Here is a 24669-nt window from a genome sequence, read left to right on the forward strand (position 1 = left end):
CTGCTCATCGGGAGCAATTTGCGGTTCAGTGTCTTGCTCAAGGACACTTCGACACAAACTCTGGGGGAGCCCGGGATTGAGCTGGGAACCTCACGGTTCCCATCCGGCCGCTCTACCGGCCACTATACCCCTGAGCCACTGCCAGGGTATCTGTACATTGATTACTTTTGACCATTAGCGCTTCAAAAGTATTGAACAAACAATAGCCTATATAAACATGGTCAAACATTGGCCAAAGTGTCAAACATTACCTAAGGAAGAGGCAGAAAATGTGAAAATAGCCGATCTGCATGCTCGATATGCTCATGCATGTAGATCGGCTATTTTCACAAGATTTATCTGTGGAACCGAGTGAAACTAAATGTAATGCCTACAATTCCAAGTGCTTGTCAGGTGGGGGGTCCCTGCCCGGTTCAAATATGATTATTTTGGTGGGTCGCGGCCTGAAAAGGTTGAGAACCACTGATCTAGCTAGGACAGTGGATCTCAAACTTTTTCCATGTCAAGGTCCGGAGTCTCCGGAAACCCAAATTGATATATATTTGGCCGCGGACCCCATCTGAAAAGATGTTTTGCGAGGGAGGGACCCCCATTCAAGATGTACAGTATGTTATTAAAATGTTTAAAAAATAATCCAAGATTTGTTCAATTTTTTTTTAAGATTTTGTGAAAATGGCAAGCTCACAACGTGTGGCATTGCGTTATTTTCAAATAGCTGATGTATATACAGTTAAAGTGGTTAAACTGATGTTGATGCATTTTTGCTGGGGACGCCCTCAAGGACCCCTGGGGATCCCTGGACCCCACTTTGAGAACCGCTGATCAAGGGGATCAGAAAGCTACACCTATACTTATCCATTCTCAATGTTAAGATGCATTGTTGTTTTGGTTATTAAAGGTACCCCTTCAACCACACAATCATAAATCACTGTTTACAACTTATTTACAACTATTACACAGAGAAAGAAAGGGAGAGAGAGAGAGAGAGAGAGAGAGAGAGAGAGAGAGAGAGAGAGAGAAACCTTTTCTCTTTCATTTGTTTTACATTAACCACTTAAAGCCTAGCATCCCTATTTTGGGGGGAACATTAGCCGAAAACAGCAGATCTCCAAGCTCAATGCTGTCAAACAAGTCTATGAAATCTATGAAAAGGTTTAGTGGGGGGGGGGGGGAGTCCCTGCTCCATCTCTCTCCCAGCTAAGGGGTCCTTGGGCTGAACAACGTTGAAGACCCATGGTTTAAGGTTATGGTCACAGCTTAAGAATGGATGTGACATATCCATATCCTCCTGATCACCATCCCACCCAGTCCCAGAAGAGAATACCCCACCCTGGTCAAACCCTATCTTCAACAACACCACCAAACCCAAAGCCTAAACTTCAACAAAAAACAAACAGCACCTAAAAAGAACCACAATAATGCATGTTTAGTGTTTCCCTTCATAGAAGCTATTATATTTGCAACACAGATGATGACTTACCTTTTAATTTTCTTTTCAATCCCATTTGCATCTGGAGCTTTGGGATTTGCTCGTCGCTGCACTGTCATGATAGAGTCCAGCTTGGTACCGTATGCATTAATAATAAACAGTCGGGGGGAAAGAGGCTGATTGTCCCCTGTAGCACAAGCATTCAGTCAAACTAAACGGTGTTGGTACCATGGATGGATGGAATGGATCAAGGAATGATGTTTTACTTCCTGTGTACCGCGTCTCAGCTCCTCCCATTGGTCCATCCATCAGCTCCTCCCATTGGTCCTACCGTAGAGCAGCTAACGTTTTGATTGGACCACATCATCGACTCGTACAAAAAGTGCATAGCCTGAACAAATACACAGAAACTAGCCTGAGATCATTCAATACCATTTTCGGGGTTCTTGATCCGGTCGGAGCGGAAATAGCTTTACGTCATCAAGTGGCCGGAACCAATGACCGGAACCTCTGGTGCCGTGCACCACCAAAATGATTCCCCTAGTTTAAAATGTGTTTAGTTTGGTATAATCATTTGGTTTCTTTTGGTATAATTATGTCTGACTTTCTATATTCGTCCATCCATCTTCAACCGCTTATCCGGAGTCGGGTCGCGGGGGCAACAGTTCCAGCAGAGAGCTCCAGACCTTCCTCTCCTATATTCGTTTCCTAAATAAAATAAACAAATACAAATACAAGAGAAAAAAAAACTGTCCACTTTGTTACCCCAAACGCTGCACTTCAATTTTATATCACCCCCAAAAATATATAAATGTCAAGAAAAATCAATGACAGCATCGATTGCTCTGTGTCATTTTTAAGGCAAAATGAATCGATCGCCTACACCAGGATGTAAAGCAGAGTGAAAGCGTAATGAATGCAGTGTTGCCATGTCCGCTTATTATAAGCGACGTTGGGCTTTTTCTGTAAAGTCGCTTGTAAATATTAGTAGTTGCGGGTTGCATTTTTTTGGGGGGGCTTGTTTCTTAAGTGTAGTTGCTTATTTGGGTTTGTTTCCTAATGTTGTTTAAACCAGTTGTTCTCAAATATTGTCATGTCAAGGAGTGGACCCCCAAATTAATATGTATTTGTAGACCCAACCTTCTGAAAATATTTTGTGCCAGAGACCCCCATACAAGATTTTGTGGATGTGAACATATTCCTCAATTTTCACTTTTTCCCCAAGATTTTTCTTTGAAAATAGCAGATCTACAAGCTCACAACGCGTCGTTTGGCCTTGTTTTCATAGACCCGGTTGCTTGTTTCTCTCTGAAAACCTGGCAACACGGATGTGAGCAGTGTTTATACACAATTGTGTCACAATGTGAGGTGGTTTATACACATTTAATACAGTATTGTGTCACCATTTCTCGCACCGTCCGTTGCACGGTCTTGTTTAACGATCTAAGTATTCCTGGTAACAGTGGTGAGTCCAAGCAATGAATGACATTATGAATGAATGCTGATTGTAAGGTATGTCACAATTTATGCAAAGGTGTGTCTGTGTGTGTGTGTGACGCCCCGAAAACAGCAGATCTACAAGCTCACAATGCGTGGCATTGCGACGCACAGTGAGCTTGTAGATCGGCTATTTTCAAATGGCCGAAATGACGTTGGTACACCCTATAGGGCTGAAGTGGTTACTGTATGTTTTGTAATAATAATCAAAATCTACAAAATAACTAGTTTTCAAATAATTGTAGTGGAGTAAAAGTACAATATTTGCCTCTGAGACGTAATGGAGTAGAAAATCGGAAATACTCCAGTAAATTAATAAATACGTCAACATTGAACTTACAGTACTTGAGTACATGCACTTAGTTACTTTACACCACTGCCCGTGGCCATGCAACTACACAATAATTATTGTGAGTTTGTAGATTGGCTATTTTTGGCATGCAAAGTATAAACCAATTTAATATCTTCTTATTCAGGCGTGCTGGCTTTGAGATTGATGTAAGATTGTTGTGAGTGAGATTGTTGTGAGATTGTTGTGAGATTTCCAGCAGCACCAAGTTCAGACAGAAATGACGTTTTTTTCACCACCCTGGCCGAAAGGAAAGAAACTAGTTCACCTGGATCTGAAAGGCGCCCCCCCAAGGATTGAATACCTTCACAAGGTGAGGTCCCTGAAACCAGTGGTGGAAAAAGTACTCATTTCTTGTACTTAAGTAAAAGTATCAATACTGCAATGTAGAAATACTCTGCTACAAGTAAAAGTCCAGAATTCAAAGTGTACGTGAGTACTCCAGTAAATTGGAAATACTCCAGTAAAGTAAAATATACCTCAAAATTGGACTTATGTTCAGCACTTGAGTAAATGTACTTAGTCACTTTACACCACTGGTATTGTTGATAGTGTGAGTTAGTATTGATGACATTACACATTTCTGAACAGAGTAGCAGTATATTATCATGACAGAGAGGCCAATCATGTGTTGGTTCTTAAGGTCCTTACACACCGGGGCGAATTCTTCATGCGAATAAATAACTTTTTTTTTAAAACCTTATAAAGTCAATGCAAGCGTCCACATCAGTTTCGTGAAGCGAAAAAGCATCTTTTAATTATTCGGAACGAGTCCGAATTTTGCGTATATTCGCATATTCGCCGGTGTGTAAGGACCTTTAGTCTGACTCTCTCCTGAGTGAGTGAAATGTGTGTTTTATTTTCACCATGTCCCCGCAGCTGATCGACTTGTTCTCTCAGCTGGGAGCTGATGGCCTTCTGGTTGAGTATGAGGACATGTTTCCCTATGGAGGGCAGTTGAGCCTGCTGCAGGCCACGGTCCATCCGGCTTATAGGTGATGTATTGTTCGTTGTTTGATTTAAGTGTGTGTGTGTGTGCATGTGTGTGTGCGATTGCTTGCGTGCGTGTGCAGGTACTGTAGCCTATGTACTGCACACACCCACGGGACAGTATATGACTTGCTGATTGACCCACAATGTGAGCTAATAAAACTGCAATTCTTACCTGGACTGAACTTACTGTGCTCTCTTAAGAGAAAACACTTAATGCAAACCCGCTCACCCAGTCATAAAGATATAATTTGATAAAATGATAGGCTGGTCATTTAATGACCAGCCTCAGGTATGGGGACTGACACTGTATTGACCTAACTGCTGTCTATTCATTTTTGCAGTCACGAGGAGGTCTTGTCCTTACAGGACGTTGCCAAGTCCAGAGGGATGGAGGTCATCCCTCTGGTGCAGACGTTTGGTCACATGGAGGTGAGGCAGGCTCTCAAGACCAAATCAATTACATTTTCGAGCTTTATTGGCATGAGAAGACATACGTTTACATTTCCAAAGCAAGTGTCAAAACATACTGAAAACAATTGAACCCATTAAGACCTGAGACCTGATTCTACAAATGCCTTATAAATCAGTAGTTCTCACACTTTCAAGATTTTTCAAAAATGTTCAAAAATAGCAGATGTACAAGCTTGCAGCGTGGCACTAAGTGACACGCTGTGAGCTTGTATATCTACTATTTTTGAATAGCCAACGCAAAAATCTAAGATGACACAAATGCGTTCCCGGTTTTAATGGGTTAAGAAAGAAATGGGGAAAGTATGTACAGTTGTAGGGGGTAAAGCATTGTGTTAAACAGAGCTATGTCACATTGCAACGTTATATACATGTTATATATACAGGGCACAAAGCTTTTTGAAACAAATAGCAGCAATCTTTAGCAGTCACTTTTGGGACAATTAGGAGCATTTCAACAATTAAATAGTATACAAAAAGGCCTCAGATTAAAAAACGTGTTTAAAGGTAGCAGCTCTGTTTATATGTCCAGTAGGTCTATGTCAGAGGTCCACTCGGTGCAGATAGCGCAGGAATCCCAATGGTTTACTTTGTAGTCCTTAGGGTGGTTGTAATCCATTGGCTGACCTTCTTTTATCGCAACCGTACACACATCTTGCTGTTCACAATCTACAGTATCCATTGTCTAGAAGAGACTACAAAACTGTTCTTAACACTTAAGAACACTTAACACCTGCTGCACCTATCTCTTGCACGCACGCACGCACGCACGCACGCACGCACGCACGCACGCACGCACGCACGCACGCACGCACGCACGCACGCACGCACGCACGCACGCACGCACGCACGCACGCACGCACGCACGCACGCACGCACGCACGCACGCACGCACACACACACACACACACACACACACACACACACACACACACACACACACACACACACACACACACACACACACACACACACACACACGCTGCTGTCCTTCCACTCATTCATTCCTTCCTGCTTGCCTTCCTCTTTTACTATTTACTATGCCTTCCTCTTTTACTATTAGTTTGTGTTGAAGCACCCGTCCATGCTGGGCCTCAGAGAGGTGGGCCACTGTCTGGGCACCCTGAATCCCCACAGAGAGGACGGGCTGAAGCTAGTGGTGGAGATGGTGAGGCAGGTGGTGGAGCTCCATCCAGGCCTCCGCACGCTGCACATCGGAGCGGACGAGGTGAAGAGACTGTGCTTTTTGATCAGAGTGAATGAAATAAAAAGTCCAATTTAAACCCCATTAAGACCTGAGGCCAATTCTACAAATGCCTTCTAAATCAGTAGTTCTCACACTTTCAAGATTTTTCAAGAATGTTCAAAAATAGCATATATCTGCTTGCAGATAGCTTGTATATCTGCTATTTTTTAATAGACAACGCAAAAATCTAAAGTGACACAGATGTTTTCCCGGTTTTAATGGGTTACATTTGTTCGGTGAATTAGCAATTAGCATTGATGTTAGCACTGTATCTTTTTATATCTTAGTGTAATATTATAGCGTATAACAACAACCCAATTAAGGGTCATACTTGACTTGAGCAAAAGCAATTTCATACACGTAATTAGCTCTTAATGAATGGTGAACTCACGCATTAATTCATCATGAATTTATCATGAACTCATCATTAACTCCTTATCCTCACCATTAACTAATGGTGAACTTAACCATGTGTAATATATCATTAATGAAGGAGTGAAGCAAGGAGGTGTCTGTTTGTGTTTACAGTCTTTGTGTGCAGCTGAGATCGATAGACACTTTCTATGTCCCATGTGTCCCAGGTGTATCTGCTTGGTGAAGGGGAGGAGTCTAAACTCTGGTTGTCCACACCTGGACGTACAGTGGAGCAGCTCTTCCTGGGTCATGTGACCAGGGTGGCCAAGGCCATCAAGGAGGTATGGCCTGACTTGAACCTTGTCATGTGGGATGACATGCTGAGAGGGATGAACCATGACACTCTCAAAGGTGAGGGGGCGGGGGCATGGGTCTTGACTCTTACAGTGGTTTTCAAACCTATTGTGCCCATTTCACACCAATGGGCTGGTCAAAATCTCAAGGCACACTTGTTTTTATAGCAAAAATAGGCAATCTAATCTAAGTCACATCCAGCTTATAGATCTATTTTAGCTATTTTTGAAAATGTGTGTGGAAGAGAAAAAGAAAAGTAATAGGGCGCAAGGTTGAAAGTGGTTAGAATAAAAAAAATTACGGTAAGGAATTTGTTAAGAATTCATAACGTTTTGTACAGTACATACAGACAGTATTGCAATAATAATGTGTGGTTGTCACTGTTCTGTTCGATTCCTGTGGGAAATCTACATGGCTCATTGCATCCTTTGTTTTCTACCTGACAGCTAGTGGTCTAGTAGGTTTGGTCCAGCCCATGTTGTGGGACTACGGCCCTGCTCTGGATGTGGATATGACTGGTAGGAACCCCAGCGTAAACTTTTCATAAACTAATCATATAAAGTTCATTTAACTACTTATACCCTGTATGGTGATGTCGATGTCGTGCGGTGGGGAAGTGGCCGATCTACAACGATCCACAATGCACCACGTCGCGATGCATTATGTCGAGCTTGTACAGCTGTACAAGGCAAGCTCATAATGTAGCAGTAGCTGCAAATCTGCTATTTTCACTATTTTGAAAATGGTTAAATAAAGTGGTGATTAGGTATCAGCAATATAGACCAAATGAAATATCACAATATATTTGACCAAATAAATTTTTTTTACCTGGATATAATGTGGATGACTACTGGTGTTTTAACAAAAAATTACAGAATGAGATTTTTTGATAAATATTTATCAGTAATGCCTAAATAATTATATATGGGTAAAGACAAATAATAGAACACAGAGGACAGTCAGAAGTTCAGAAAATTACATCACTTCACTTCTAATGCAGCCTTTAAAATCAGGAGAAGACGACGCTTATGCCATATCACAATATTAACAGAATCCGAGATTATATCGATTCTCTTATCATAATATCAATATATTGCCCAGCCCTAGAGGAGAGCATGCTCACAGTTAACGGCATCAGATTATACATTTTCACCCGCCTTTTTGGTGCTTGAATGGCATTTTTCAAACTGTGCATAATATATTATTATTGACATACATTAATTTGAACCACTCTGGTCTCCACAGTGTCTCTGTTGGAGAAGTACAGCAGTGCCGGTCTGTCAACGTTGTGGGCCGCCAGCTCCTTTAAAGGCTCCACCAGCGTCCACACCAACGTGGCCCTAACCCAGAGGCACGTGGACAACCACCTGCAGTGGCTGAAGGTGGCAGAAGCCATCTCCCCAGCCGTACACCTCCAGGGCATTGCTCTCACCGGCTGGCAAAGGTAAGAATGTACTTAGTAGTTCAAGTAGCAGTTCTGAACTTTACTTTTTCATTTCAAGGATCACTATGCATTAGGCCATGGACCCCCATAACTCTGAAAGTTATGGACCATTACGTGTCCATTTGGTTCCATTTGTACTCACTTAGTTACCAATCATTTAGCTGGGGACCCCTGGGGGTCCCCGGACCCCACTACGAGAACCACTGCTGTAGTTGTTAATTAGTATATTCAACCATTTAAACCCTATGTACTTTGCTGTTCATCAAATAGCGGGAAAAACATTATCGACCATCGAATGTTCACCTATTTTCACCAAATGTTAGCCTATTTTTGCCAAATGTTTGCCTATTAGGACATGCCCAGAATAGGGTTGCTAGGGTTCATGAGGTTAAACTTTTTTTTGTATTGCACTTTTCAGTGGGTTTTACCTGGCCTAAGTGGTCTGCATTGAACATTTATTTCCCGTCATGCAAGGTACGACCATCTGTCAGTGCTGTGTGAGCTGTTGCCCCTGGCATTGCCATCCCTAGCAGCCTGCCTGCAGACTCTCATCCATGGCCAATTCAGTTCCGAGGTTCAAGCAATTGTGACTGCGAGCCTAGGCGTTTCCTCAGTGGAAGTTGAGAAAATAGAGAGGTGAGAGTCAGCCTGTGATACAATTTGCTGCACTGCTATCATACAATGTAAAAAGATTGATATATGACTGGATTTTGTTCCCTATGCAGCCATGTTGATGACTCATCGTTTCCTGGTGGCAGACTGGCTGCGCTGATTGTAGAGCTTGTATCGATACTAGACTCAAATGATATTTGTGGTTTTGAACACAACATGTGAGTAAAAGAGAAAAAAAGGGCAATGACGTTGTAAGCTAATTTCAGTATCTCTTCCACTACAGCACAGTACATACATAGGTTTAAAGATAGGGTTAGTAATATTTTTGGGTTAAAACAAAAACGTTTTTTTTTGTTAAAGGGTTAATGCACTATATTCTGATAGTAATCATTGCTATAGTGTTTGTTCAGTAACAGGGCTTTCCCTAGCCTGGTAAACCCTCCCTCCGGAAATCTCATTTCTATTTGATTCCTGGAGTGAGTCTGGCCTGATCCGCCTTTCTGTAATATTGGCTGTGCTGGAGTTGGGCGGGAGTAATACCGTTGACTGACAACCCCTTCAGCCAATGATAATTTTTCCCCTTCAGCCAATCAGCAGTTCACCAGTCTAATGTGACGCAACGAGACTTTTGAGACGATCCATGCCCAAAATGGGTTGCCTTATTCGGATACATGGGTGTCACTGCCCGCCCCTACCGGTTCTCTACATTTTTATTTTTAAATAGGCTTTGTCATGATTAATTGACCACATATATGAAGTTAAACAACTAAATTCTATCCAAACGATATCTTATAAGTAAATTCCGTGCCTCAAAATAGAAGTTAGAGAGCTTTTTGAAGTAAAAAAATTGCGGAGAAAATAGCGCACAAGAAAAAGATGGCTGCCGTTCGTGTTTTGGGCTCACTCGAACTCGCCACCTGATTGGCCAACGTAAGCTGTCAATCACAGAACAATGAGCGACGACGCTGATAGGCGCGGCCGTTTGGCATACACAGCCAATATTGCAGAGAGGCGGTTCATGCCAGACTCACTCCAGGAATCAAATAGAAATGAGATTTCCGGAGGGAGGGTTTACCAGGCTAGGCTTTCCCTGTCTCTCCAGCTAATCAATAAAACAGAAAATACATTTTCAGGTGGGTTGCCAAATTTCAGCCAATCAGGAGAGTACCAATTTATCAGCTTCATTTTTATAGTGTTCCAGTTCCAATTTTGTCTGCTCATTTATTTGTGTCATCACTTCCAATTTCACTTGTTTAATCTGTATACTGTGTCAGTTCTCTCTCCTACTAAAGAGCTGGAGACAGGGAGACGCCTGCTACTGAACAAACTCTATAGCAATGATACTCTCAGAATATAGATATTTAACACTTATTGTAACCCAAAACATATCACTTACCCTACCTTTAATTGCGTCACCAAAAATCCAAACCAAAAATCTTACTTACAATGGATATACAGTATAATTTTCATGGTAGACCTACACTGCCAAGTGAAGAATTCTGTATGCCTTTGCTACTGTAGGTATGTAAGAGGGTGGCTTTCTCCTTACCACCGACAGAGGAAAACAGTCAGCCCTCTTATCACCATGCAGATTCGAACTCAAGCAACTGAGTAAGCTTGAATCTCTTATTTCCATCCATATCTTCCCATCTATGACTCCTTTCTTTTTTTCAAATGATGCCTAAAAAACAATTATATTTTCAGGGTGTTGAATGTGTTGGAGCAGAAAGTGAGCACAGTGAGGGAGGAGATGGTACGTCTTTACCCACCCGCCACAGCCCAGGAGTGGATAGAGCAGCACGTGACCCCAGTAGTGGCTCCTATACAGAAGATTGTAGAGGATATCACTGCCTGCCTGCTTGAGATGATGCCCCAAAACAGCCTCCCAGCTCTGGTTGAGCAGCCCAAGTGACCCAGAGGTCAAGGATTGTGAGAATGAGGATAGAAAAAGGTTCAACAAGGGCCATGGGCTTTTACCCTGGTTGATTTTCATCTTTCACAGATGAAATCCAACAGAAGGAACATGCTCCATTGTTTATTCCAAGTGTTCCCTGTGATCTGTAAAAGGCACTCGTATGGAATAATGTAATCAAAGTTTTATTTGATTTATTTTCTGTGCAAATAAAAGCTGATGTGTGCGGTGCATGCAGAAATGACAATGAAACATCGATTACATACCAAACAATTATTATTTTTATTAAGTAAAAAAGACAATTCTCTTACATGTAATAATACAGCCCTGATTCATCAATACTCAAACAGGTGTTTGAGATTCAGTCTTTGGTTCACAAAAAGGGAAAGACTAACAGTTGGACAAAAAAACTGCAACAGTCAAAAGCACTTCACCGTGCACACATAAATCACCCTTGATTGAGCCATGCAAATCCTTCATGCTTGATTATAGTTTACACAGTCAAATGCATTCATGGAGGATTGGAATAGACAAACATGCAAAAGGTGATTATCAACTGGGTGGTCCAGAAAAACACTGGCGTTCCCTCTGCTGTGGGAAAAACCTAAGCACTTTCAAATGGCTTAAGCACATAAATACTTATTACAGTTCAGTAGGAAGGCACAGTAACTATACAGTAGAAGACACATCTCGGGTGGTAATTGGTCCAGGAATGCTTGCATCAAAATAAACAGTACCAGGTAATCCAAAACTGTCTTTAAAGGGTATTCAGACTTTTTTTTTCTTCACTGTGTTGCACCGGTATAGGAAACTGAGGGAATTGCAGGTGTCTGGAGTGCCATGTAACATAAAAACCTGACTGTTCACTGGCTTTTCATGTAGAAAATATTGTTCTTTTGAGTGCACATGCTTCAGGGTACTATTCCATTTAGTTCCCAAGTAGGCCTTGAATGATAGTATAATCATGAAAGCAGACCTTCTGCAATGTGCAGGATCAAAGCCCTGTGTTAGAACCCATTTAAAATAAGTTAAGGCTAACAGTCAGTCAGAGAGATCAAAGTTAATCTGCCTCATCCTCCGTGTCACTGCTATGCTCCAGATCTTCATCCTCGTCTTCCTCCCCTACAAACTCTGCCCCTTCTTGCTCCCAGCGTCGCTGGAGTTCCTCCAGGCCTAGGAAGCGCTTTAGCAATGAACCGACTGCCTCCACATCGCTGATGGACATATGGATTTGGCAAAATATGAAGAAAAGAGTTGGATTCATTATGAACGGATTGTACATACTTATTCTCATAACTATTAAAAATCTAAATATTTTCCCATTACTCTACACATCTAGTACAGAACAAGGGACTTGAGACTTACACTCGACTAACACAAAAATCAGGATTTGTGACTTGACTTCAGGACTCCTGCTGTCAGACTTGATTTACTTTGCACAGATCTGACCCAGTAAAATCCCAGAGCAACAGCTTATTCAAAGAACAATGCAACTTTAAATGTATCATTATCACACCCACTGTGGTTTAGCATATTTACATTTTTGTTTGGAGTAAACATGTTAACTAGCTGGGCATTGCCCAACTGTTGTGGACATTTGATAATTATTGGGCAGAGCTGTAGAGACGAGTTTAATTTTTTTTAACACTTGACCTGGATTTGCCTCGAATGACTTGAGACTTGACTTGGACCGAATACGGTTGGGATCCAGAACCGGATCCAACATTGAGGAACCGGAATCGGTTCCATCACATTTGGAACCGTTTAGGTATCGGTCAATCGGACCGTTGAGAGGGAATTGTTAAGGAACCGGAATCGTTAAAATCCTAAAGGATCCCAACCCTAGACCCGAAAGAATTGAAAATGGAAAACATGTCTGGTCTGGTTACCTGCGTCCACCAAGCATAGCAGTGTGTGTCAGAGGGTAGGAGAGACCTGTAGCCAGCCGCAGCACCAGCACATATCCCGTCCCCAGATAGCGAACCTTCTCCTCCTGGACAGAGACATCTCGCAGATGCGTCAGGTCCAGCACCACTGAGAGATGGATGGAGAAAGATGCATCAGAAATTAATGTTTGGAAAATCAAAAGAAAAGATTTTGGCACTTCAGTAGCACCAATGTGTGCAATGATGTCAACTGTGATGAAAGTGGTAGGGCTAATTTACGACCGCTCAGTAGGGCTGTCACAAATCAATCATGAAAGACGATTAATTGTCACACAAATAATTGCGATTAACGTTTTTATTGTGTTTTTGGCATTGGATATTGGAACATATAAATAAAAATTACATTTCTGTTTGGCTTTTAGGCTTCGTGAACAAAACTTTCACAGGACAGATATGACAAATAACTTCAATATACAAAGAAATTACTGACATATTGAATAACATTGAATAAACATTTTTCAACATGGAAACGATTATGCAAAAATCTCAAATAATTGTGATTAGGCGATTACCGTATGTAATAATTGTGACAGGCCTACCGCTCAGCGAAAGTCAGCTATTGTCGTCAAGTGACAAGAATTAGATATGAATTATAAGTATGAATTAGAATTTAAAAGTCATCCGCGCTGTAGATGTTATGCCTACTTACAGCACTAACCATCTTCCCGATGTTACTGACCTTTCTCTTGTCCTCTCTTCCACAAGGTCAGGATAAGGGCATACAGACTGAAAGACCTGAGCTCAATCAGGTTCTTGGTTTTGTCAAATACAGCCTCCTCCCACTCCTCCATATTTTGAATGGCCACAAAGATGCAGCCAGTCACGTAGAAGAGTTTCCACGGGATGCTGTCTGTTGGTTCCAAATAAAACACAACAAAACACGTGATGGGTTTGACAGCATCTGACATGGAGTCACCAAACAGGTTCAAACTGAATGTTTCCCTATTTGGGACAATGGTATAGTCTGTGAAACAGTACAGTATATCAGTGCATCATCCTAAACAGGGCTATATTGACAGGTGATGATACATCATGTTTGTGTACCTGAGCTGTAGTATGCAGCAGCCAATCCAATCGATGCTATACCTAAAACCAGATAAAGAACTCTTTTGAGGCAGTACAAGACCAGGGCAAATGAGAGAGAGACACTGACAAGACAATTTTAACCACTCATTTCATGTTCATTACATGTACTGTCTACGAGCAACAGTAGTTATTTGTAAGCCTTGTGAACGCACACACACACACACACACACACACACACACACACACACACACACACACACACACACACACACACACACACACACACACACACACACACACACACACACACACACACACACACACACACACACACACACACACACACACACACACACACACACACACACACACACACACACAGGCTTAATTTACCAACAAGGAGAGACCAGGATCGGATCCCAGGGGACCTCTTCAAGTGGAGCAGACTTCCACCCTGCTCCTCTACCGTCATGTATCCCATCTGATGAACAGAGAACATAATTTCTTAGCGCTGCATCATCCCTCTACACATTGAATATTAGGCCATACTAGAACTAGGGGCATGATTTCCTTTCCCTGGACCGTAACCAGGGTTGGATCAGATCAGATTTCAGACTTTGAAATGTGGCCAGATACTGAATACAAATGACATGGCATTTTTTTTTGTAATTTAGAAAATAAGTATCTGAATACTTTGATTACTTTTGACACTGAGGTGACTGGACTGTATGGGTCTGGCTTGAGAAAGTCCTGAACACAAATATTTCACACAATTTGCCTAATCAAAAATGTAATCAAGTTTCCTTGACAATGTAGTATAATCTAATTACACGTTCTTCCTGAATATGATCTGGCCTGATTGATTCATGATGTTTTTATTGACAAAAATGCATATAGGTTATATGACCATATATTTGTACATCTATCAAAAGGAGGATAACACAAATGGAACAATTCCAATGTGGTGCTTTGCGTGCAAAGGAGGAGGATGTAAACTGAGTGCCATGTTTGTTTGGATGTTTGTTTTTTGTTTTGGGGAGGGGGTAGCAGACACATACAGAAAAAATAAATCAATAATTAATACAGTCATACAAATTTCTTTAACTCCAGATACTGAAATAATACATAACATGTATCAGGGTCCCCACACATTTTTAGCAATGAATTTCCAAAACTTTTCCAAAACTTTTCCAGAATATTTAGCCCAATTTCCAGGCCTATATAACAATCATTCAGCGCAATAATGTGTCTCTTACTCCTATGTAGAATGCCCAAAGATAGGCAGTGTAGCAAAAATAAAGCATAGAATATAGAATAGTACAATTTCATTCAAAATTAGGGCATAGCTCACTGGAAGACTCATTATGGCATCCGTATGACTTATTTTATTTAAATAATATATGCCATCACACAGCCCGTTCGGCGAAAAACTACTTATGTTACATATTTCGTGTAATGTTATACATGTTTATGAAAATGTTTTGTATTAACAAAATCAATAGCCAAAAACAATGCATAGCCAAATATTTTTCCAGGACCCTTGATAAATTCCAGGACCTTTGATCAATTCCCAAACTTTTCCAGTACTGGATTATTTTTTTTTCAATTTCAAAATATTTCCAGGAATTTCATGACCGTGGGGACCCTGTCTTTAATATGCCTCTCTGTGTGCCGGGTCTGAGCCTTAATGTGTTCTGCTGTTACGTCACAGGTTGCTTTAACTTTAATAAAGACCTTCAGTTTCTCCTGTAAAGGCTTCAGTGATTTCTGGACTTCCTTCTTGTGATCCAGAGCAGCTTCATCGATGGGTCGGAAACTGTGGTTGGTGTGTTTTTCTGAATGAAGACACACAACACACACTGGCTGTTGACATTCCTGACAGAAGAGTTTGAGTTTCTCAGCATGCAGACTGCAGAGATCCTCAGACCCTGATGAAGTTCTCTGACGTTTTGAAGCTCTCTCTCTCTCCTGTATGAAGGCCTCACACAGGTTCTTCAGAGCCAGGTTACGGGGTGGATGATCCGTTGAATGTATTTCCTTACAAACTGGACATTCATTTATTCTCTTCTGTCTCCACCAATTCTGAAGACATTCTTTACAGAAGCTGTGGCTGCATGACAGGACAACAGGATCTTTAAAGATGTCACGACAGACAGGACAGGAAAGATCCTCTTCTGGAAGAGACGAGTTGGAAGCCATTTTGTCTCAAAGTGAAGCTACAAACACTCTGCTCAATACTTCAGCTGACAGAGGGCAGGTTCCAGTGGTCTGGGTCAGTATTCCCTCCTGTAGCTGTGGAAAGACAGTCCGTTCTCCTCACTGGAAGTTGTGTTTGATCTGAAGGTCAATCGTATCGACTCAGATGAGTCTGGCAGGGAGTGGAGCTTCGACACACCACCACAGACCTGTTGCAAAGTACACACACACAAATTCACCATTAATCTCACACACACACACAACGTATGCGCCACACATATTTAACTGATTTAATGAGATCACAGTCAAGTTTATTTCCTATACAATTAGTATAGACAGGGAACAATAGAGGGGGAGGGAGGGAGAGAGCCTATTTAAACCATGCAAAAACCTAGAGTACTGAAATCTGAACATACTGTCAGTACAATAACTGAAAAGCTTCGCTCCACGTTGCCTGTAGACATTCTATACTGTATAGTGTTCTACACCATTGCTGATGTGAAAAGAAAAAAGAAAGTAGTTTGATAGGAAGTGAATGAGGACACTAGAAAGCCGCTATCTGATATGCATTAGAGTTTTGTTGATCACCAAGGGGAAAAGTGTCCCTCGACTTAAGCATGCTTAAGCATCCAAACTGGCCCCTGTAAAAGTCATAACCTAACCCCTCCCCCTTCAAACTGTTTACTGTACATATCTGTTTTTCTTAAAGGTAGGGTAAGTGATATTTTTTGGTTAAAACAAAAAGTATTTTGTTAAAAGGTTAAAGCACTATATTCTGATAGTAATCATTGCTATAGAGTGTTTGTTCAGTAACAGGAGTCTCCCCCAGCTCTTTAATAAACAGAAAATACATTTTCTGGTAGGTGTCAAAATCTCAGCCAATCAGGAGAAAGTACCCATTTTTAAGCTTCATTTTTATAGTGTTCCAGTTCCAATTTTGTCTGCTCATCTCTTAGGGCAGGTACACACTGTAGGACTTTTAAAATGGTCGGGGGTCGTCTGATCGTTAAGCATTTCACACTACAGGAGTATATTTCTTGAAATAGTCTCTAACATATCCTTGTGGTTTTCACACTATACGATTGATCACCGACTAGGGATCACACACACTGTAGGATAGTTCACTAGGATGCTATCCAGACCTGATACATACATTTTTTTTTATTCCAATTCATTTTAACCGACGTCTCATGAAAACGTGCACAGCTCCCGTGATATGCGCGAGACCGAGACAGGACGCTATTGATTGTTGAAATTAAATCATGAATTCTCTATTTCTCTGTATGTATCTCTCTCTCTATCTCTCTCTCTCTCTCTCTCTGAAACAAGTCAAGAAAGCTTAAAAGTGCACAATGAAACTCAGTAACAGCGTTGCCATGTCCACTTATTATAAGCAACTTTGGGCTTGTTAAACCAGTGGTTTAAACAACACATAATATGTATTTGTCCGCAGACCCACCTTCTGTAAATATGTTGTGCCATCATAGACCCCCATACAAGATTTGTGTGGATTTGGAAAATATTCCACAATTTTCTCAATATTTTTCTTTGAAAATAGCTGCGACGCGTTGTGAGCTTGTAGATCGGCTATTTTCAAATATCCAATGTATTTGTAAATAGGTTTAAAGTGCTCAAGTGGCCTTTTCTTGGGCTTGTTTTCATTAGACTGCCCCAACGCTCCTGATTTCGTGTATAGAGGGGCGGGTGTATAGAGCCGGCGAGAGATTGCGCCTTATCCCATTGGTTCACCGATCTGTCCGTCAACCCCCGCCCCGTTAACACAACATTACGAGCGACGCCCACTGCACTCTGGTTGGTTGGGAAGTGAAACACTTCCTCATACCGAGTACACCGACGCGCTGGGCCAGGCTTTTATTTTTTTGCAAAACTAAACAATAAAAGCCTGGAGATCGAGGCTAGTTTTCATAGACCTGGTTGCTTATTTCTCTCGCAGCATCTGGCAACGCTGCTCAGACACAGACTGTGTCACTCGCATCACACACACACACACACACACACACACACACACACACACACACACACACACACACACACACACACACACACACACACACACACACACACACACACACACACACACACACACACACACACACACACACACACACACACACACACACACACACACACACACACACACACACCTCGCTCTGTACAATTCCTCTAAAATAAACAGCCCACCAGGCTCGCTCACTCTCTCATTTTGTTTTTGTTAACTTAATACAGGACTGGACGGTAATATTGCGGTAGGGACTGTTTGTTGTGGTCAGATCCAGCGATGCTCCCCTGGCCACGGTGGCTGTAATGTGCTCTCATTGGCTGTAGCGTGGATCTCCTCCTAGACCCTTTCATACTGTATGATACTGTCCGATCTCCTGTCTGCGACAGGGCCGAATAACTAACCAGACAGATATTTGAAAACGGTCGCAAAGCCATCCCAGAGCGGATGATCGCGGCCAGATCGTGTCGCTGTGCCTTTCACACACAGCGAGCATTATCTCGCCGATCAAAGGCCGATCTGCGTCAGATCGGGAGGTTTTGTCGGCGAGCGCCAAAAAAGGTCGCAGACAGCATTATCGGACCAAATGTCCTGCAGTGTGTACCTGCCTTTAGTGTCATCACTTCCAATTTCACTTGTTTAATCTATATCCTGATTGAGCTCTCTATCCAGATTGGATAAAATTGGAAATGAAACTGAAACTGAAATGAAAATGCATTTTCTGTTTTATAAAGAGCTGGAGAAACAAGGAGACTCCTTTTACTGAACAAACACTCTATAGCAATGAGTACTATCAGAATATAGAGATATTTAACACTTATTTTAACCAAAGAAAATCACTTACCCTTTAACTTTAAAATGTTTATGTGATGTTCTGCATAATAGTGAATATCTGTCTGTTATTTATGTCTCCATGAATTGAGTACGTGAGGACCCCAATTGAAACAATCCAGTAGGCTTTTCAATCCTTTTTAGTTGAATTTTGAACTGTACTTCCATGTGCTTTTTTCTCTGCAAACTTCTAAATAAAGTATTCAATCAATCAATCAAAAACTAACTACTGTCCTGCATCAGGAATGGACACAGATGGTGTCACCCTTTAAAAAAAAGCTGACAATATTTCATTTTCATCGTTAACGTGTTGTCAGCTTGTACATCTGGTATATTTGTGAGGAAAGTAAATACCAACCTCTGTGTTTACTGGGTCGTCTCAGGTCGGGTTGGGTGTAGGTGTGAAACGCTCCCTAATGTGATGGTCATGGAACCGACTCTGGTTCCTCAATGTTGGTCCGGTTCCAGATCCAACCCTAGTCTCAGGGGGTCAGGTAAGGTTCAGCTGTGTTGAACAGGATTCTAAATCAAACACGGAAAAAAGAAAATAACTCAGTTCTTCTCTGAACTCGAATACTTTGATTTTTTTGTTGCATTCCTGACCCAATAATTCAATAATTGAGGACTCTGCTTCGGTAAAAGTATTTTTTTAATTTATACTATAAAAGAATATAAACTCCAAAACAACTATCACAGGGATTACTGATGCCTACTAATGATTCAGGTTAGAAAAATATATGTTTTTGCTCTTGTTAAGATTGGTCTCCTATTAACTTCATTAGTCAAATATTGGATTATTGTCTCATGTGACAAACAAAAATCTCCATGAATTCAAGGCTTCATGGGGTGAGTAATTGATAGATTCTTTTTTTTTTAAAATAGTATTCATTAACCACTTAAACCTAGATGCTACTTTGTTGTAAGTCAAATAGTGAAAATAGACAGTCTATAACGTATGTGTAATTTAAAAAAAACTTCAAATCACTTCAAAACCGTCCGGGTCGACAGGCTGTTATTACCCGTTTCTAAATTGCACATAAACAGGACATTGAGTTATGCAAAACGAGCGTTCTCCAAAACATTCGTTGGAATTCGGCTCAAATGCCGTTTATAATGAGCACACACAGGTACATTAGGTTCAGACAGTGGTGTAAGAACTACTTTGATTTTTGTTAGTGAAGTTAAAGTACTAAGTAGCAATATCACAATGAAGAAATACATTTACAAGTAAAACATCATGCTTAAAAACGTTTACTTGAGTAAAAGTACAATATTGTCAGCAAAACATACTTGCAGTACTCATTATGCAGAATGTCCCATTTCACAAAATAGCAGATCTATCAGCTCACAACTTGATGTGACACATTGTGAGCTTATAGATCGACTATTTTAGAATATCCTACTTTTAAAATAGGGCTTAATTGGTTAATGTTAGTTTTGTAATAACTATAAATAAATACATCTGCAAGGTAAGTAATAAATAATAAGTAAATTATAAGCAAATATTCTGAGATGTAGCAAAGTAGATGGAATGTAAATAATCTTAAGGTACCTCAAAATTGTAATTGAATACAGCACTGACTAAATTCAGTTATTTAGTTATTCCACCATTGTGTAAAACAACAAAACAAGAACACTGTATAAAAATGCAATGCTGCAGCAGATTCACATACATTACTGTCAGAAAGTCTGTCATAACAACATGACAAAAGTCGATTTTTCTACTGACAGACAAACATTGTGTTTACATTGTGATAGCTTCACTGTGACTCATTTACATAAATTATTTTAGCCCAAATACAACATTAAACAAACAAACACTCACACTAAGCATAAACCTAACAGAAACAAACGGTAAACCTAACCTTGGATCAAGACTATCAGATGTATTTTACTATGATAGTGTTGGTCTTTGTACAAATGCAAAATATAAGTTGCTTATCCTGTAGCCCCGGATGTTAACTCAGCATTCGGAGTATTTGTTCACGGTATTAATCCCTATTTTTCAATAGATATGCGTTTTAATCCCGTCTGTGCCTGAACGCCACCCCCCCCTCGTTTACATCCTGTTTACATTGAGTGTAATACCGACTTTGAACTGATGCGCCCCGTCACCACCACCCATTGAGGAATACAGGGAACTTCTGACAGAATCCGAAAAACACGGGATTAAAACAGATCTATAGCAAAATACAGACTAATACAGTGAACACATGTTCCGAATGTCTAGTTAAGATCCGTGGCTACAGGTTAGATACTTAATATGATTGTTTTGAACATGTGAGGAGAAGTACGGGCTTTCCGCGCGGATGTTCAGTGACTATTAGGGGGGTTGAGACCAAGACTATCATAGATACGAAAGTAAAAGTCAGACTCGATAAAATCCATGCATGATAGTCTAAAGTAAACCTATATATAGTGAACAAATAAACAGTTGTAATGATAATAGAAAATACACTTCAAACAAACACATATACCATCATGGCTGCATACAACTGATGAGGGAATGACTCCAAGGAGTTCATGTACAAAACAACCACCTACAAACTGTAAAGAAATGACTTAATCAAATGTCCATAACAAACAATACAATATTATCTTTTACGTAGACAAACTTCAGACAAACAAACAAACCTCATTTGGTTGAAATGGAGGAAAGTTGTTCTTCATTTACGCTTTCTTTTTACTTTAAGGAGAGCTGCTTCCTTGTTTGCCTCCGAGGTGGAGCAGTGTTCAGTCAGCAAATATAACGGAGCAAATATAAGACTTCCGGTGGACGATCTCTTCAGAATAAGAGTACCCTCTAGAGTAAAAAGAAACCATTGAAAACCATTGAAAAACGGTTCATTTGCACATTAAAACTATAAATTAAGCATTTAAAGGCTATGTCTTTCATAAAACATTAAATGTGATGCTCTTACTTTGAAGGCAACCGGAAACCTTATATTTGCTAGCTCAAAAACCGGATGTGTTATATTTGCTACCGGAACGGAGCTCAAAGTGTCCCCCTTAATGCAGCTATGCCTGACACCGCATTGTATTAGTTCCGGTCCTGGGGCAGATTCAGACACATAAAAACTCTCCCCACACACACACTACATTCTCAGACGCATTACCTGTGATGTAAAGTGACATGTGACATGCTAAAATATAAATAAATATAAATATATTCTATTCTATTCTCTCCTAACCAATTAAAAAAATCTATAATTTACAGCCTAAATAAACGATTTCTAAATAATCCACCGGTATGTTGAGGCACTACCGAGCTGCTGCCAAATACTCAACAGCACCCTCTAGTGTTCTGCAGAGAAACTAATGCTCATCACTGCCACGTCTAATAACAGCTAAATAACCTCATCTGTCTGAATCTTTACTGTCTGTATGAAGCTATCTGTCATTTCATCTAATGATGTATCTATCTATGTTTTTTTACGTACATATAATATAACCTGTCATGGCTCCAACCTTCCTGAGAATGGATATTGTCATTGTATAGTTGCTCTTCATCTCTGATATGAGTGCACAATGAGACATGAAACAAGGACAGGAAGGTCTACTTGAGTACACATTAAAATCGGCATATAATATATGCTAAATAATAGATAACTAGAACTAGATAAATAGTTCACATTAAAATCCTCTGTTCATTTAACTCAGAAAGTGTACAGATGTATTATTGGTTATCATAATTGTTTACAATTTGTATACACTCTGAGTCAGATTAGCACTAAGGATTTCACATCCCTCTCCCTCTGACAGCGAGGTGTGTGTGTGTGTGTGTGTGTGTGTGTGTGTGTGTGTGCGTGAGTGCGTGCGTGCGTGTGTGTGTGTGTGTGTGTGTGAGAGAGAGAGAGAGAGAGAAAGAAAGAGAGAGAGAGATAGAGAGAGAGAGAGAGAGAGAGAGAGAGAGAGAGAGAGAGTGAGAGAGAGAGAGATAAACAGAATAAAATCCAGAAACAATTTAACTCAATATGGTAGCTTAATACTTATCAGCATGAGATCATTACATCAAAAACATTTAACAGCAGGTCCGGCCTTCTACAACACAAGAAAGGTTTTTTATAAAATAAAATAATTTATCTGTAAAAAAGGCATCAATATTCTGTGTGCTATAACTTGTTTTCCAAGTTAATAATACAATTGTGAACAAAAGGATTAACAATTGAAAGGTGCATGAAAGCATTATGCACATTTGATGCAAAATTAAACATTTTAATATACTGTACCTGTACAGCCTGATAAAAATATTTGAAACCATACATTACAAATTGGCTGTATACTGAAGCCAAAGCGACAATCAGTACTCTATGTACACTGGAAAATAAATACAATCTAAATTAATCAATTTCCTTTTTTATAAACTACAATCAACAGCAAAATAGCAGATCAACAAGCTCACAATGCACCGCACTACTGAGCTTGAAGATCGGCTATTGTCAGTAATTGTTGTATAGGGCTTAAGTGTGTCAAAATGTGATTCCATTTGAACACTCTCAAGACTTTAAGACCGGGAAGTCTGTCATTTTAGATTTCTTTGGCTATTAAAAAAATAGCAGTTCTACAAGCTCATTATGAGCTTGTAGATCTGCTATTTTTGAAAAAGCGTGATATTTTTTTTTGTATATTTGTTTTCAAAACAAAACAAAAAAATCGGACTCAGGCCTTCCTTAGTGGGTTAAACGAATACTCAGGATTGTATGTGTACATAATATTGTACTGTATGTGCAATCTTTAAAAAACAAATAGCTGCCAAATTGTCCTTTTTTGTATTTTTTCTGCAGATCATTTTTCGGGGTACATGACCCCAGCTGTGAAGGCTGAGAGCCCAGTCTTCTCAGCGATCCAGTGGTTGTAGTTGGTGACGCGTGTGTAAACACCTGGTTTGTCCTTCCTTGCACAGCCTTCACCCCAGCTGACCACCCCGAACAGGAACATACGACCCGCAGCATCACACACCAAGGGACCACCAGAATCCCCCTGCAAGGAGAGAGCAAGGTTAGTATAGTAAACTAAAACTAAAATAAATGTTGGTTAACTGAAATGCATATTATACGAACGTATGAACGTACACACACACACACACACACACACACACACACACACACACACACACACACACACACGGACACACACACACGGACACACACGGACACGGACACGGACACACACGGACACACACGGACACACGGACACACGGTAGTACTGTAATTAATACAATTTTGAGGTATTTTTTACTTTACTGGAGTATTTCCAAGTTTCAGCACTTTTACTTCTACTCCACTACATCTCAGGTGCAAATATTGTACTTTTACTCCACTGCAATTATTTGAAAACTTCAGTTACTAGTTAATTTGTAGATTTAGATTATTATTACAAAACCACTTCAGCCCTATATACATTTCTGCCATTTGAAAATAGCCGATCTACAAGCTCACAATGCGATGCATTGTGAGCTTGTACTGTAGATCTGCTATTTTCAAAAGATTTGTATGCATTTTATACATTTGAAAACTTTGTGAAATGGGACATTCTGCACAATGAGTACTTTCTACTTTTGGTACTTTAAGTACATTTTGATACCAATACTTTTGTACTTTCTACATTCCATTATTGATACTTTTACTTAAGTAAAACATTTGAGTACTTTTTCCACCACTGACGCACACACGCACGCACACATACTCATTCACTTTAGACTTCACTCACTCGGCATGCGTCAGTGCTCCAGTCAGGACTAGCAGCACAGAACATGTTCTGGGTGACATTTCCATAGTTTTCATAGCCTCTACAGTTGTCCTGGGACATCAGAGACACTTTTGTCTGCTTCAAGACCTGTGAGTACACAAATGACACTAATAGAGCAGTGAAAATGGTGATTAAAAGGTTTACACATCAGGAATGGATGTAAACTTCATCAGATTAATTCATTTTACTTTTATTTTAGATATTAGATATTCTATTATTTTCCTACAATATACTTCCCTCGCTC

General features: G+C 40.4%; 3 protein-coding genes across 3 annotated transcripts in view; 1 reads left to right on the forward strand and 2 right to left on the reverse strand.

Moving 5' to 3' along the window:
• Window positions 1–24669, reverse strand: part of LOC308102997 (urokinase-type plasminogen activator-like) — a gene marked incomplete at its 5' end in the record, with an annotated part of 68018 nt that overhangs the window by 39080 nt on the left and 4269 nt on the right. The window lies entirely within an intron of this gene.
• On the forward strand, window positions 2759–10909 carry LOC308103848 (hexosaminidase D-like). Its single transcript, XM_080454038.1, has 12 exons — window positions 2759–2894; window positions 3403–3588; window positions 4155–4270; window positions 4610–4697; window positions 5800–5964; window positions 6564–6747; window positions 7137–7208; window positions 7936–8134; window positions 8609–8770; window positions 8860–8964; window positions 10268–10357; window positions 10451–10909. Exons 2-12 carry the CDS (start codon window positions 3496–3498, stop codon window positions 10656–10658), a joined length of 1482 nt encoding a protein of 493 aa, XP_080310164.1. The 5' UTR covers window positions 2759–2894; window positions 3403–3495; the 3' UTR covers window positions 10659–10909.
• Window positions 11007–16001, reverse strand: LOC308103851 (E3 ubiquitin-protein ligase TRIM17-like). The gene is made up of 6 exons (XM_080454041.1): window positions 15365–16001; window positions 14024–14111; window positions 13649–13690; window positions 13284–13454; window positions 12548–12692; window positions 11007–11872 (listed from the first exon to the last, which is right to left on the reverse strand). The coding sequence occupies exons 1-6, from the start codon at window positions 15827–15829 to the stop codon at window positions 11719–11721; spliced, it is 1065 nt and encodes a 354-aa protein (XP_080310167.1). The 5' UTR covers window positions 15830–16001; the 3' UTR covers window positions 11007–11718.

The sequence above is a fragment of the Gymnoscopelus braueri genome (assembly GCF_963280865.1).
Source record: "Gymnoscopelus braueri genome assembly, chromosome: 16".
Lineage (NCBI taxonomy): Eukaryota > Metazoa > Chordata > Actinopteri > Myctophiformes > Myctophidae > Gymnoscopelus > Gymnoscopelus braueri.

What these genes read in the sequence shown, in the direction of transcription:
- LOC308103851 (XM_080454041.1), bottom strand. Translation starts at nt 15,829, where the DNA reads ATGGCTTCCAACTCGTCTCTTCCAGAAGAGGATCTTTCCTGTCCTGTC. An exon ending in CTTTACAGGAGAAACTGAAG is followed by an intron (nt 14,112 to 15,364) that starts GTCTTTATTAAA and finishes TCTGTTCATCAG; the next exon opens with ATGGGATACATGACGGTAGA. An exon ending in ATCCTGGTCTCTCCTTGTTG is followed by an intron (nt 13,691 to 14,023) that starts GTAAATTAAGCC and finishes ATCTGGTTTTAG; the next exon opens with GTATAGCATCGATTGGATTG.
- LOC308103848 (XM_080454038.1), top strand. Translation starts at nt 3,496, where the DNA reads ATGACGTTTTTTTCACCACCCTGGCCGAAAGGAAAGAAACTAGTTCAC. An exon ending in AGACGTTTGGTCACATGGAG is followed by an intron (nt 4,698 to 5,799) that starts GTGAGGCAGGCT and finishes TTTTACTATTAG; the next exon opens with TTTGTGTTGAAGCACCCGTC. An exon ending in ATTCGAACTCAAGCAACTGA is followed by an intron (nt 10,358 to 10,450) that starts GTAAGCTTGAAT and finishes TTATATTTTCAG; the next exon opens with GGTGTTGAATGTGTTGGAGC.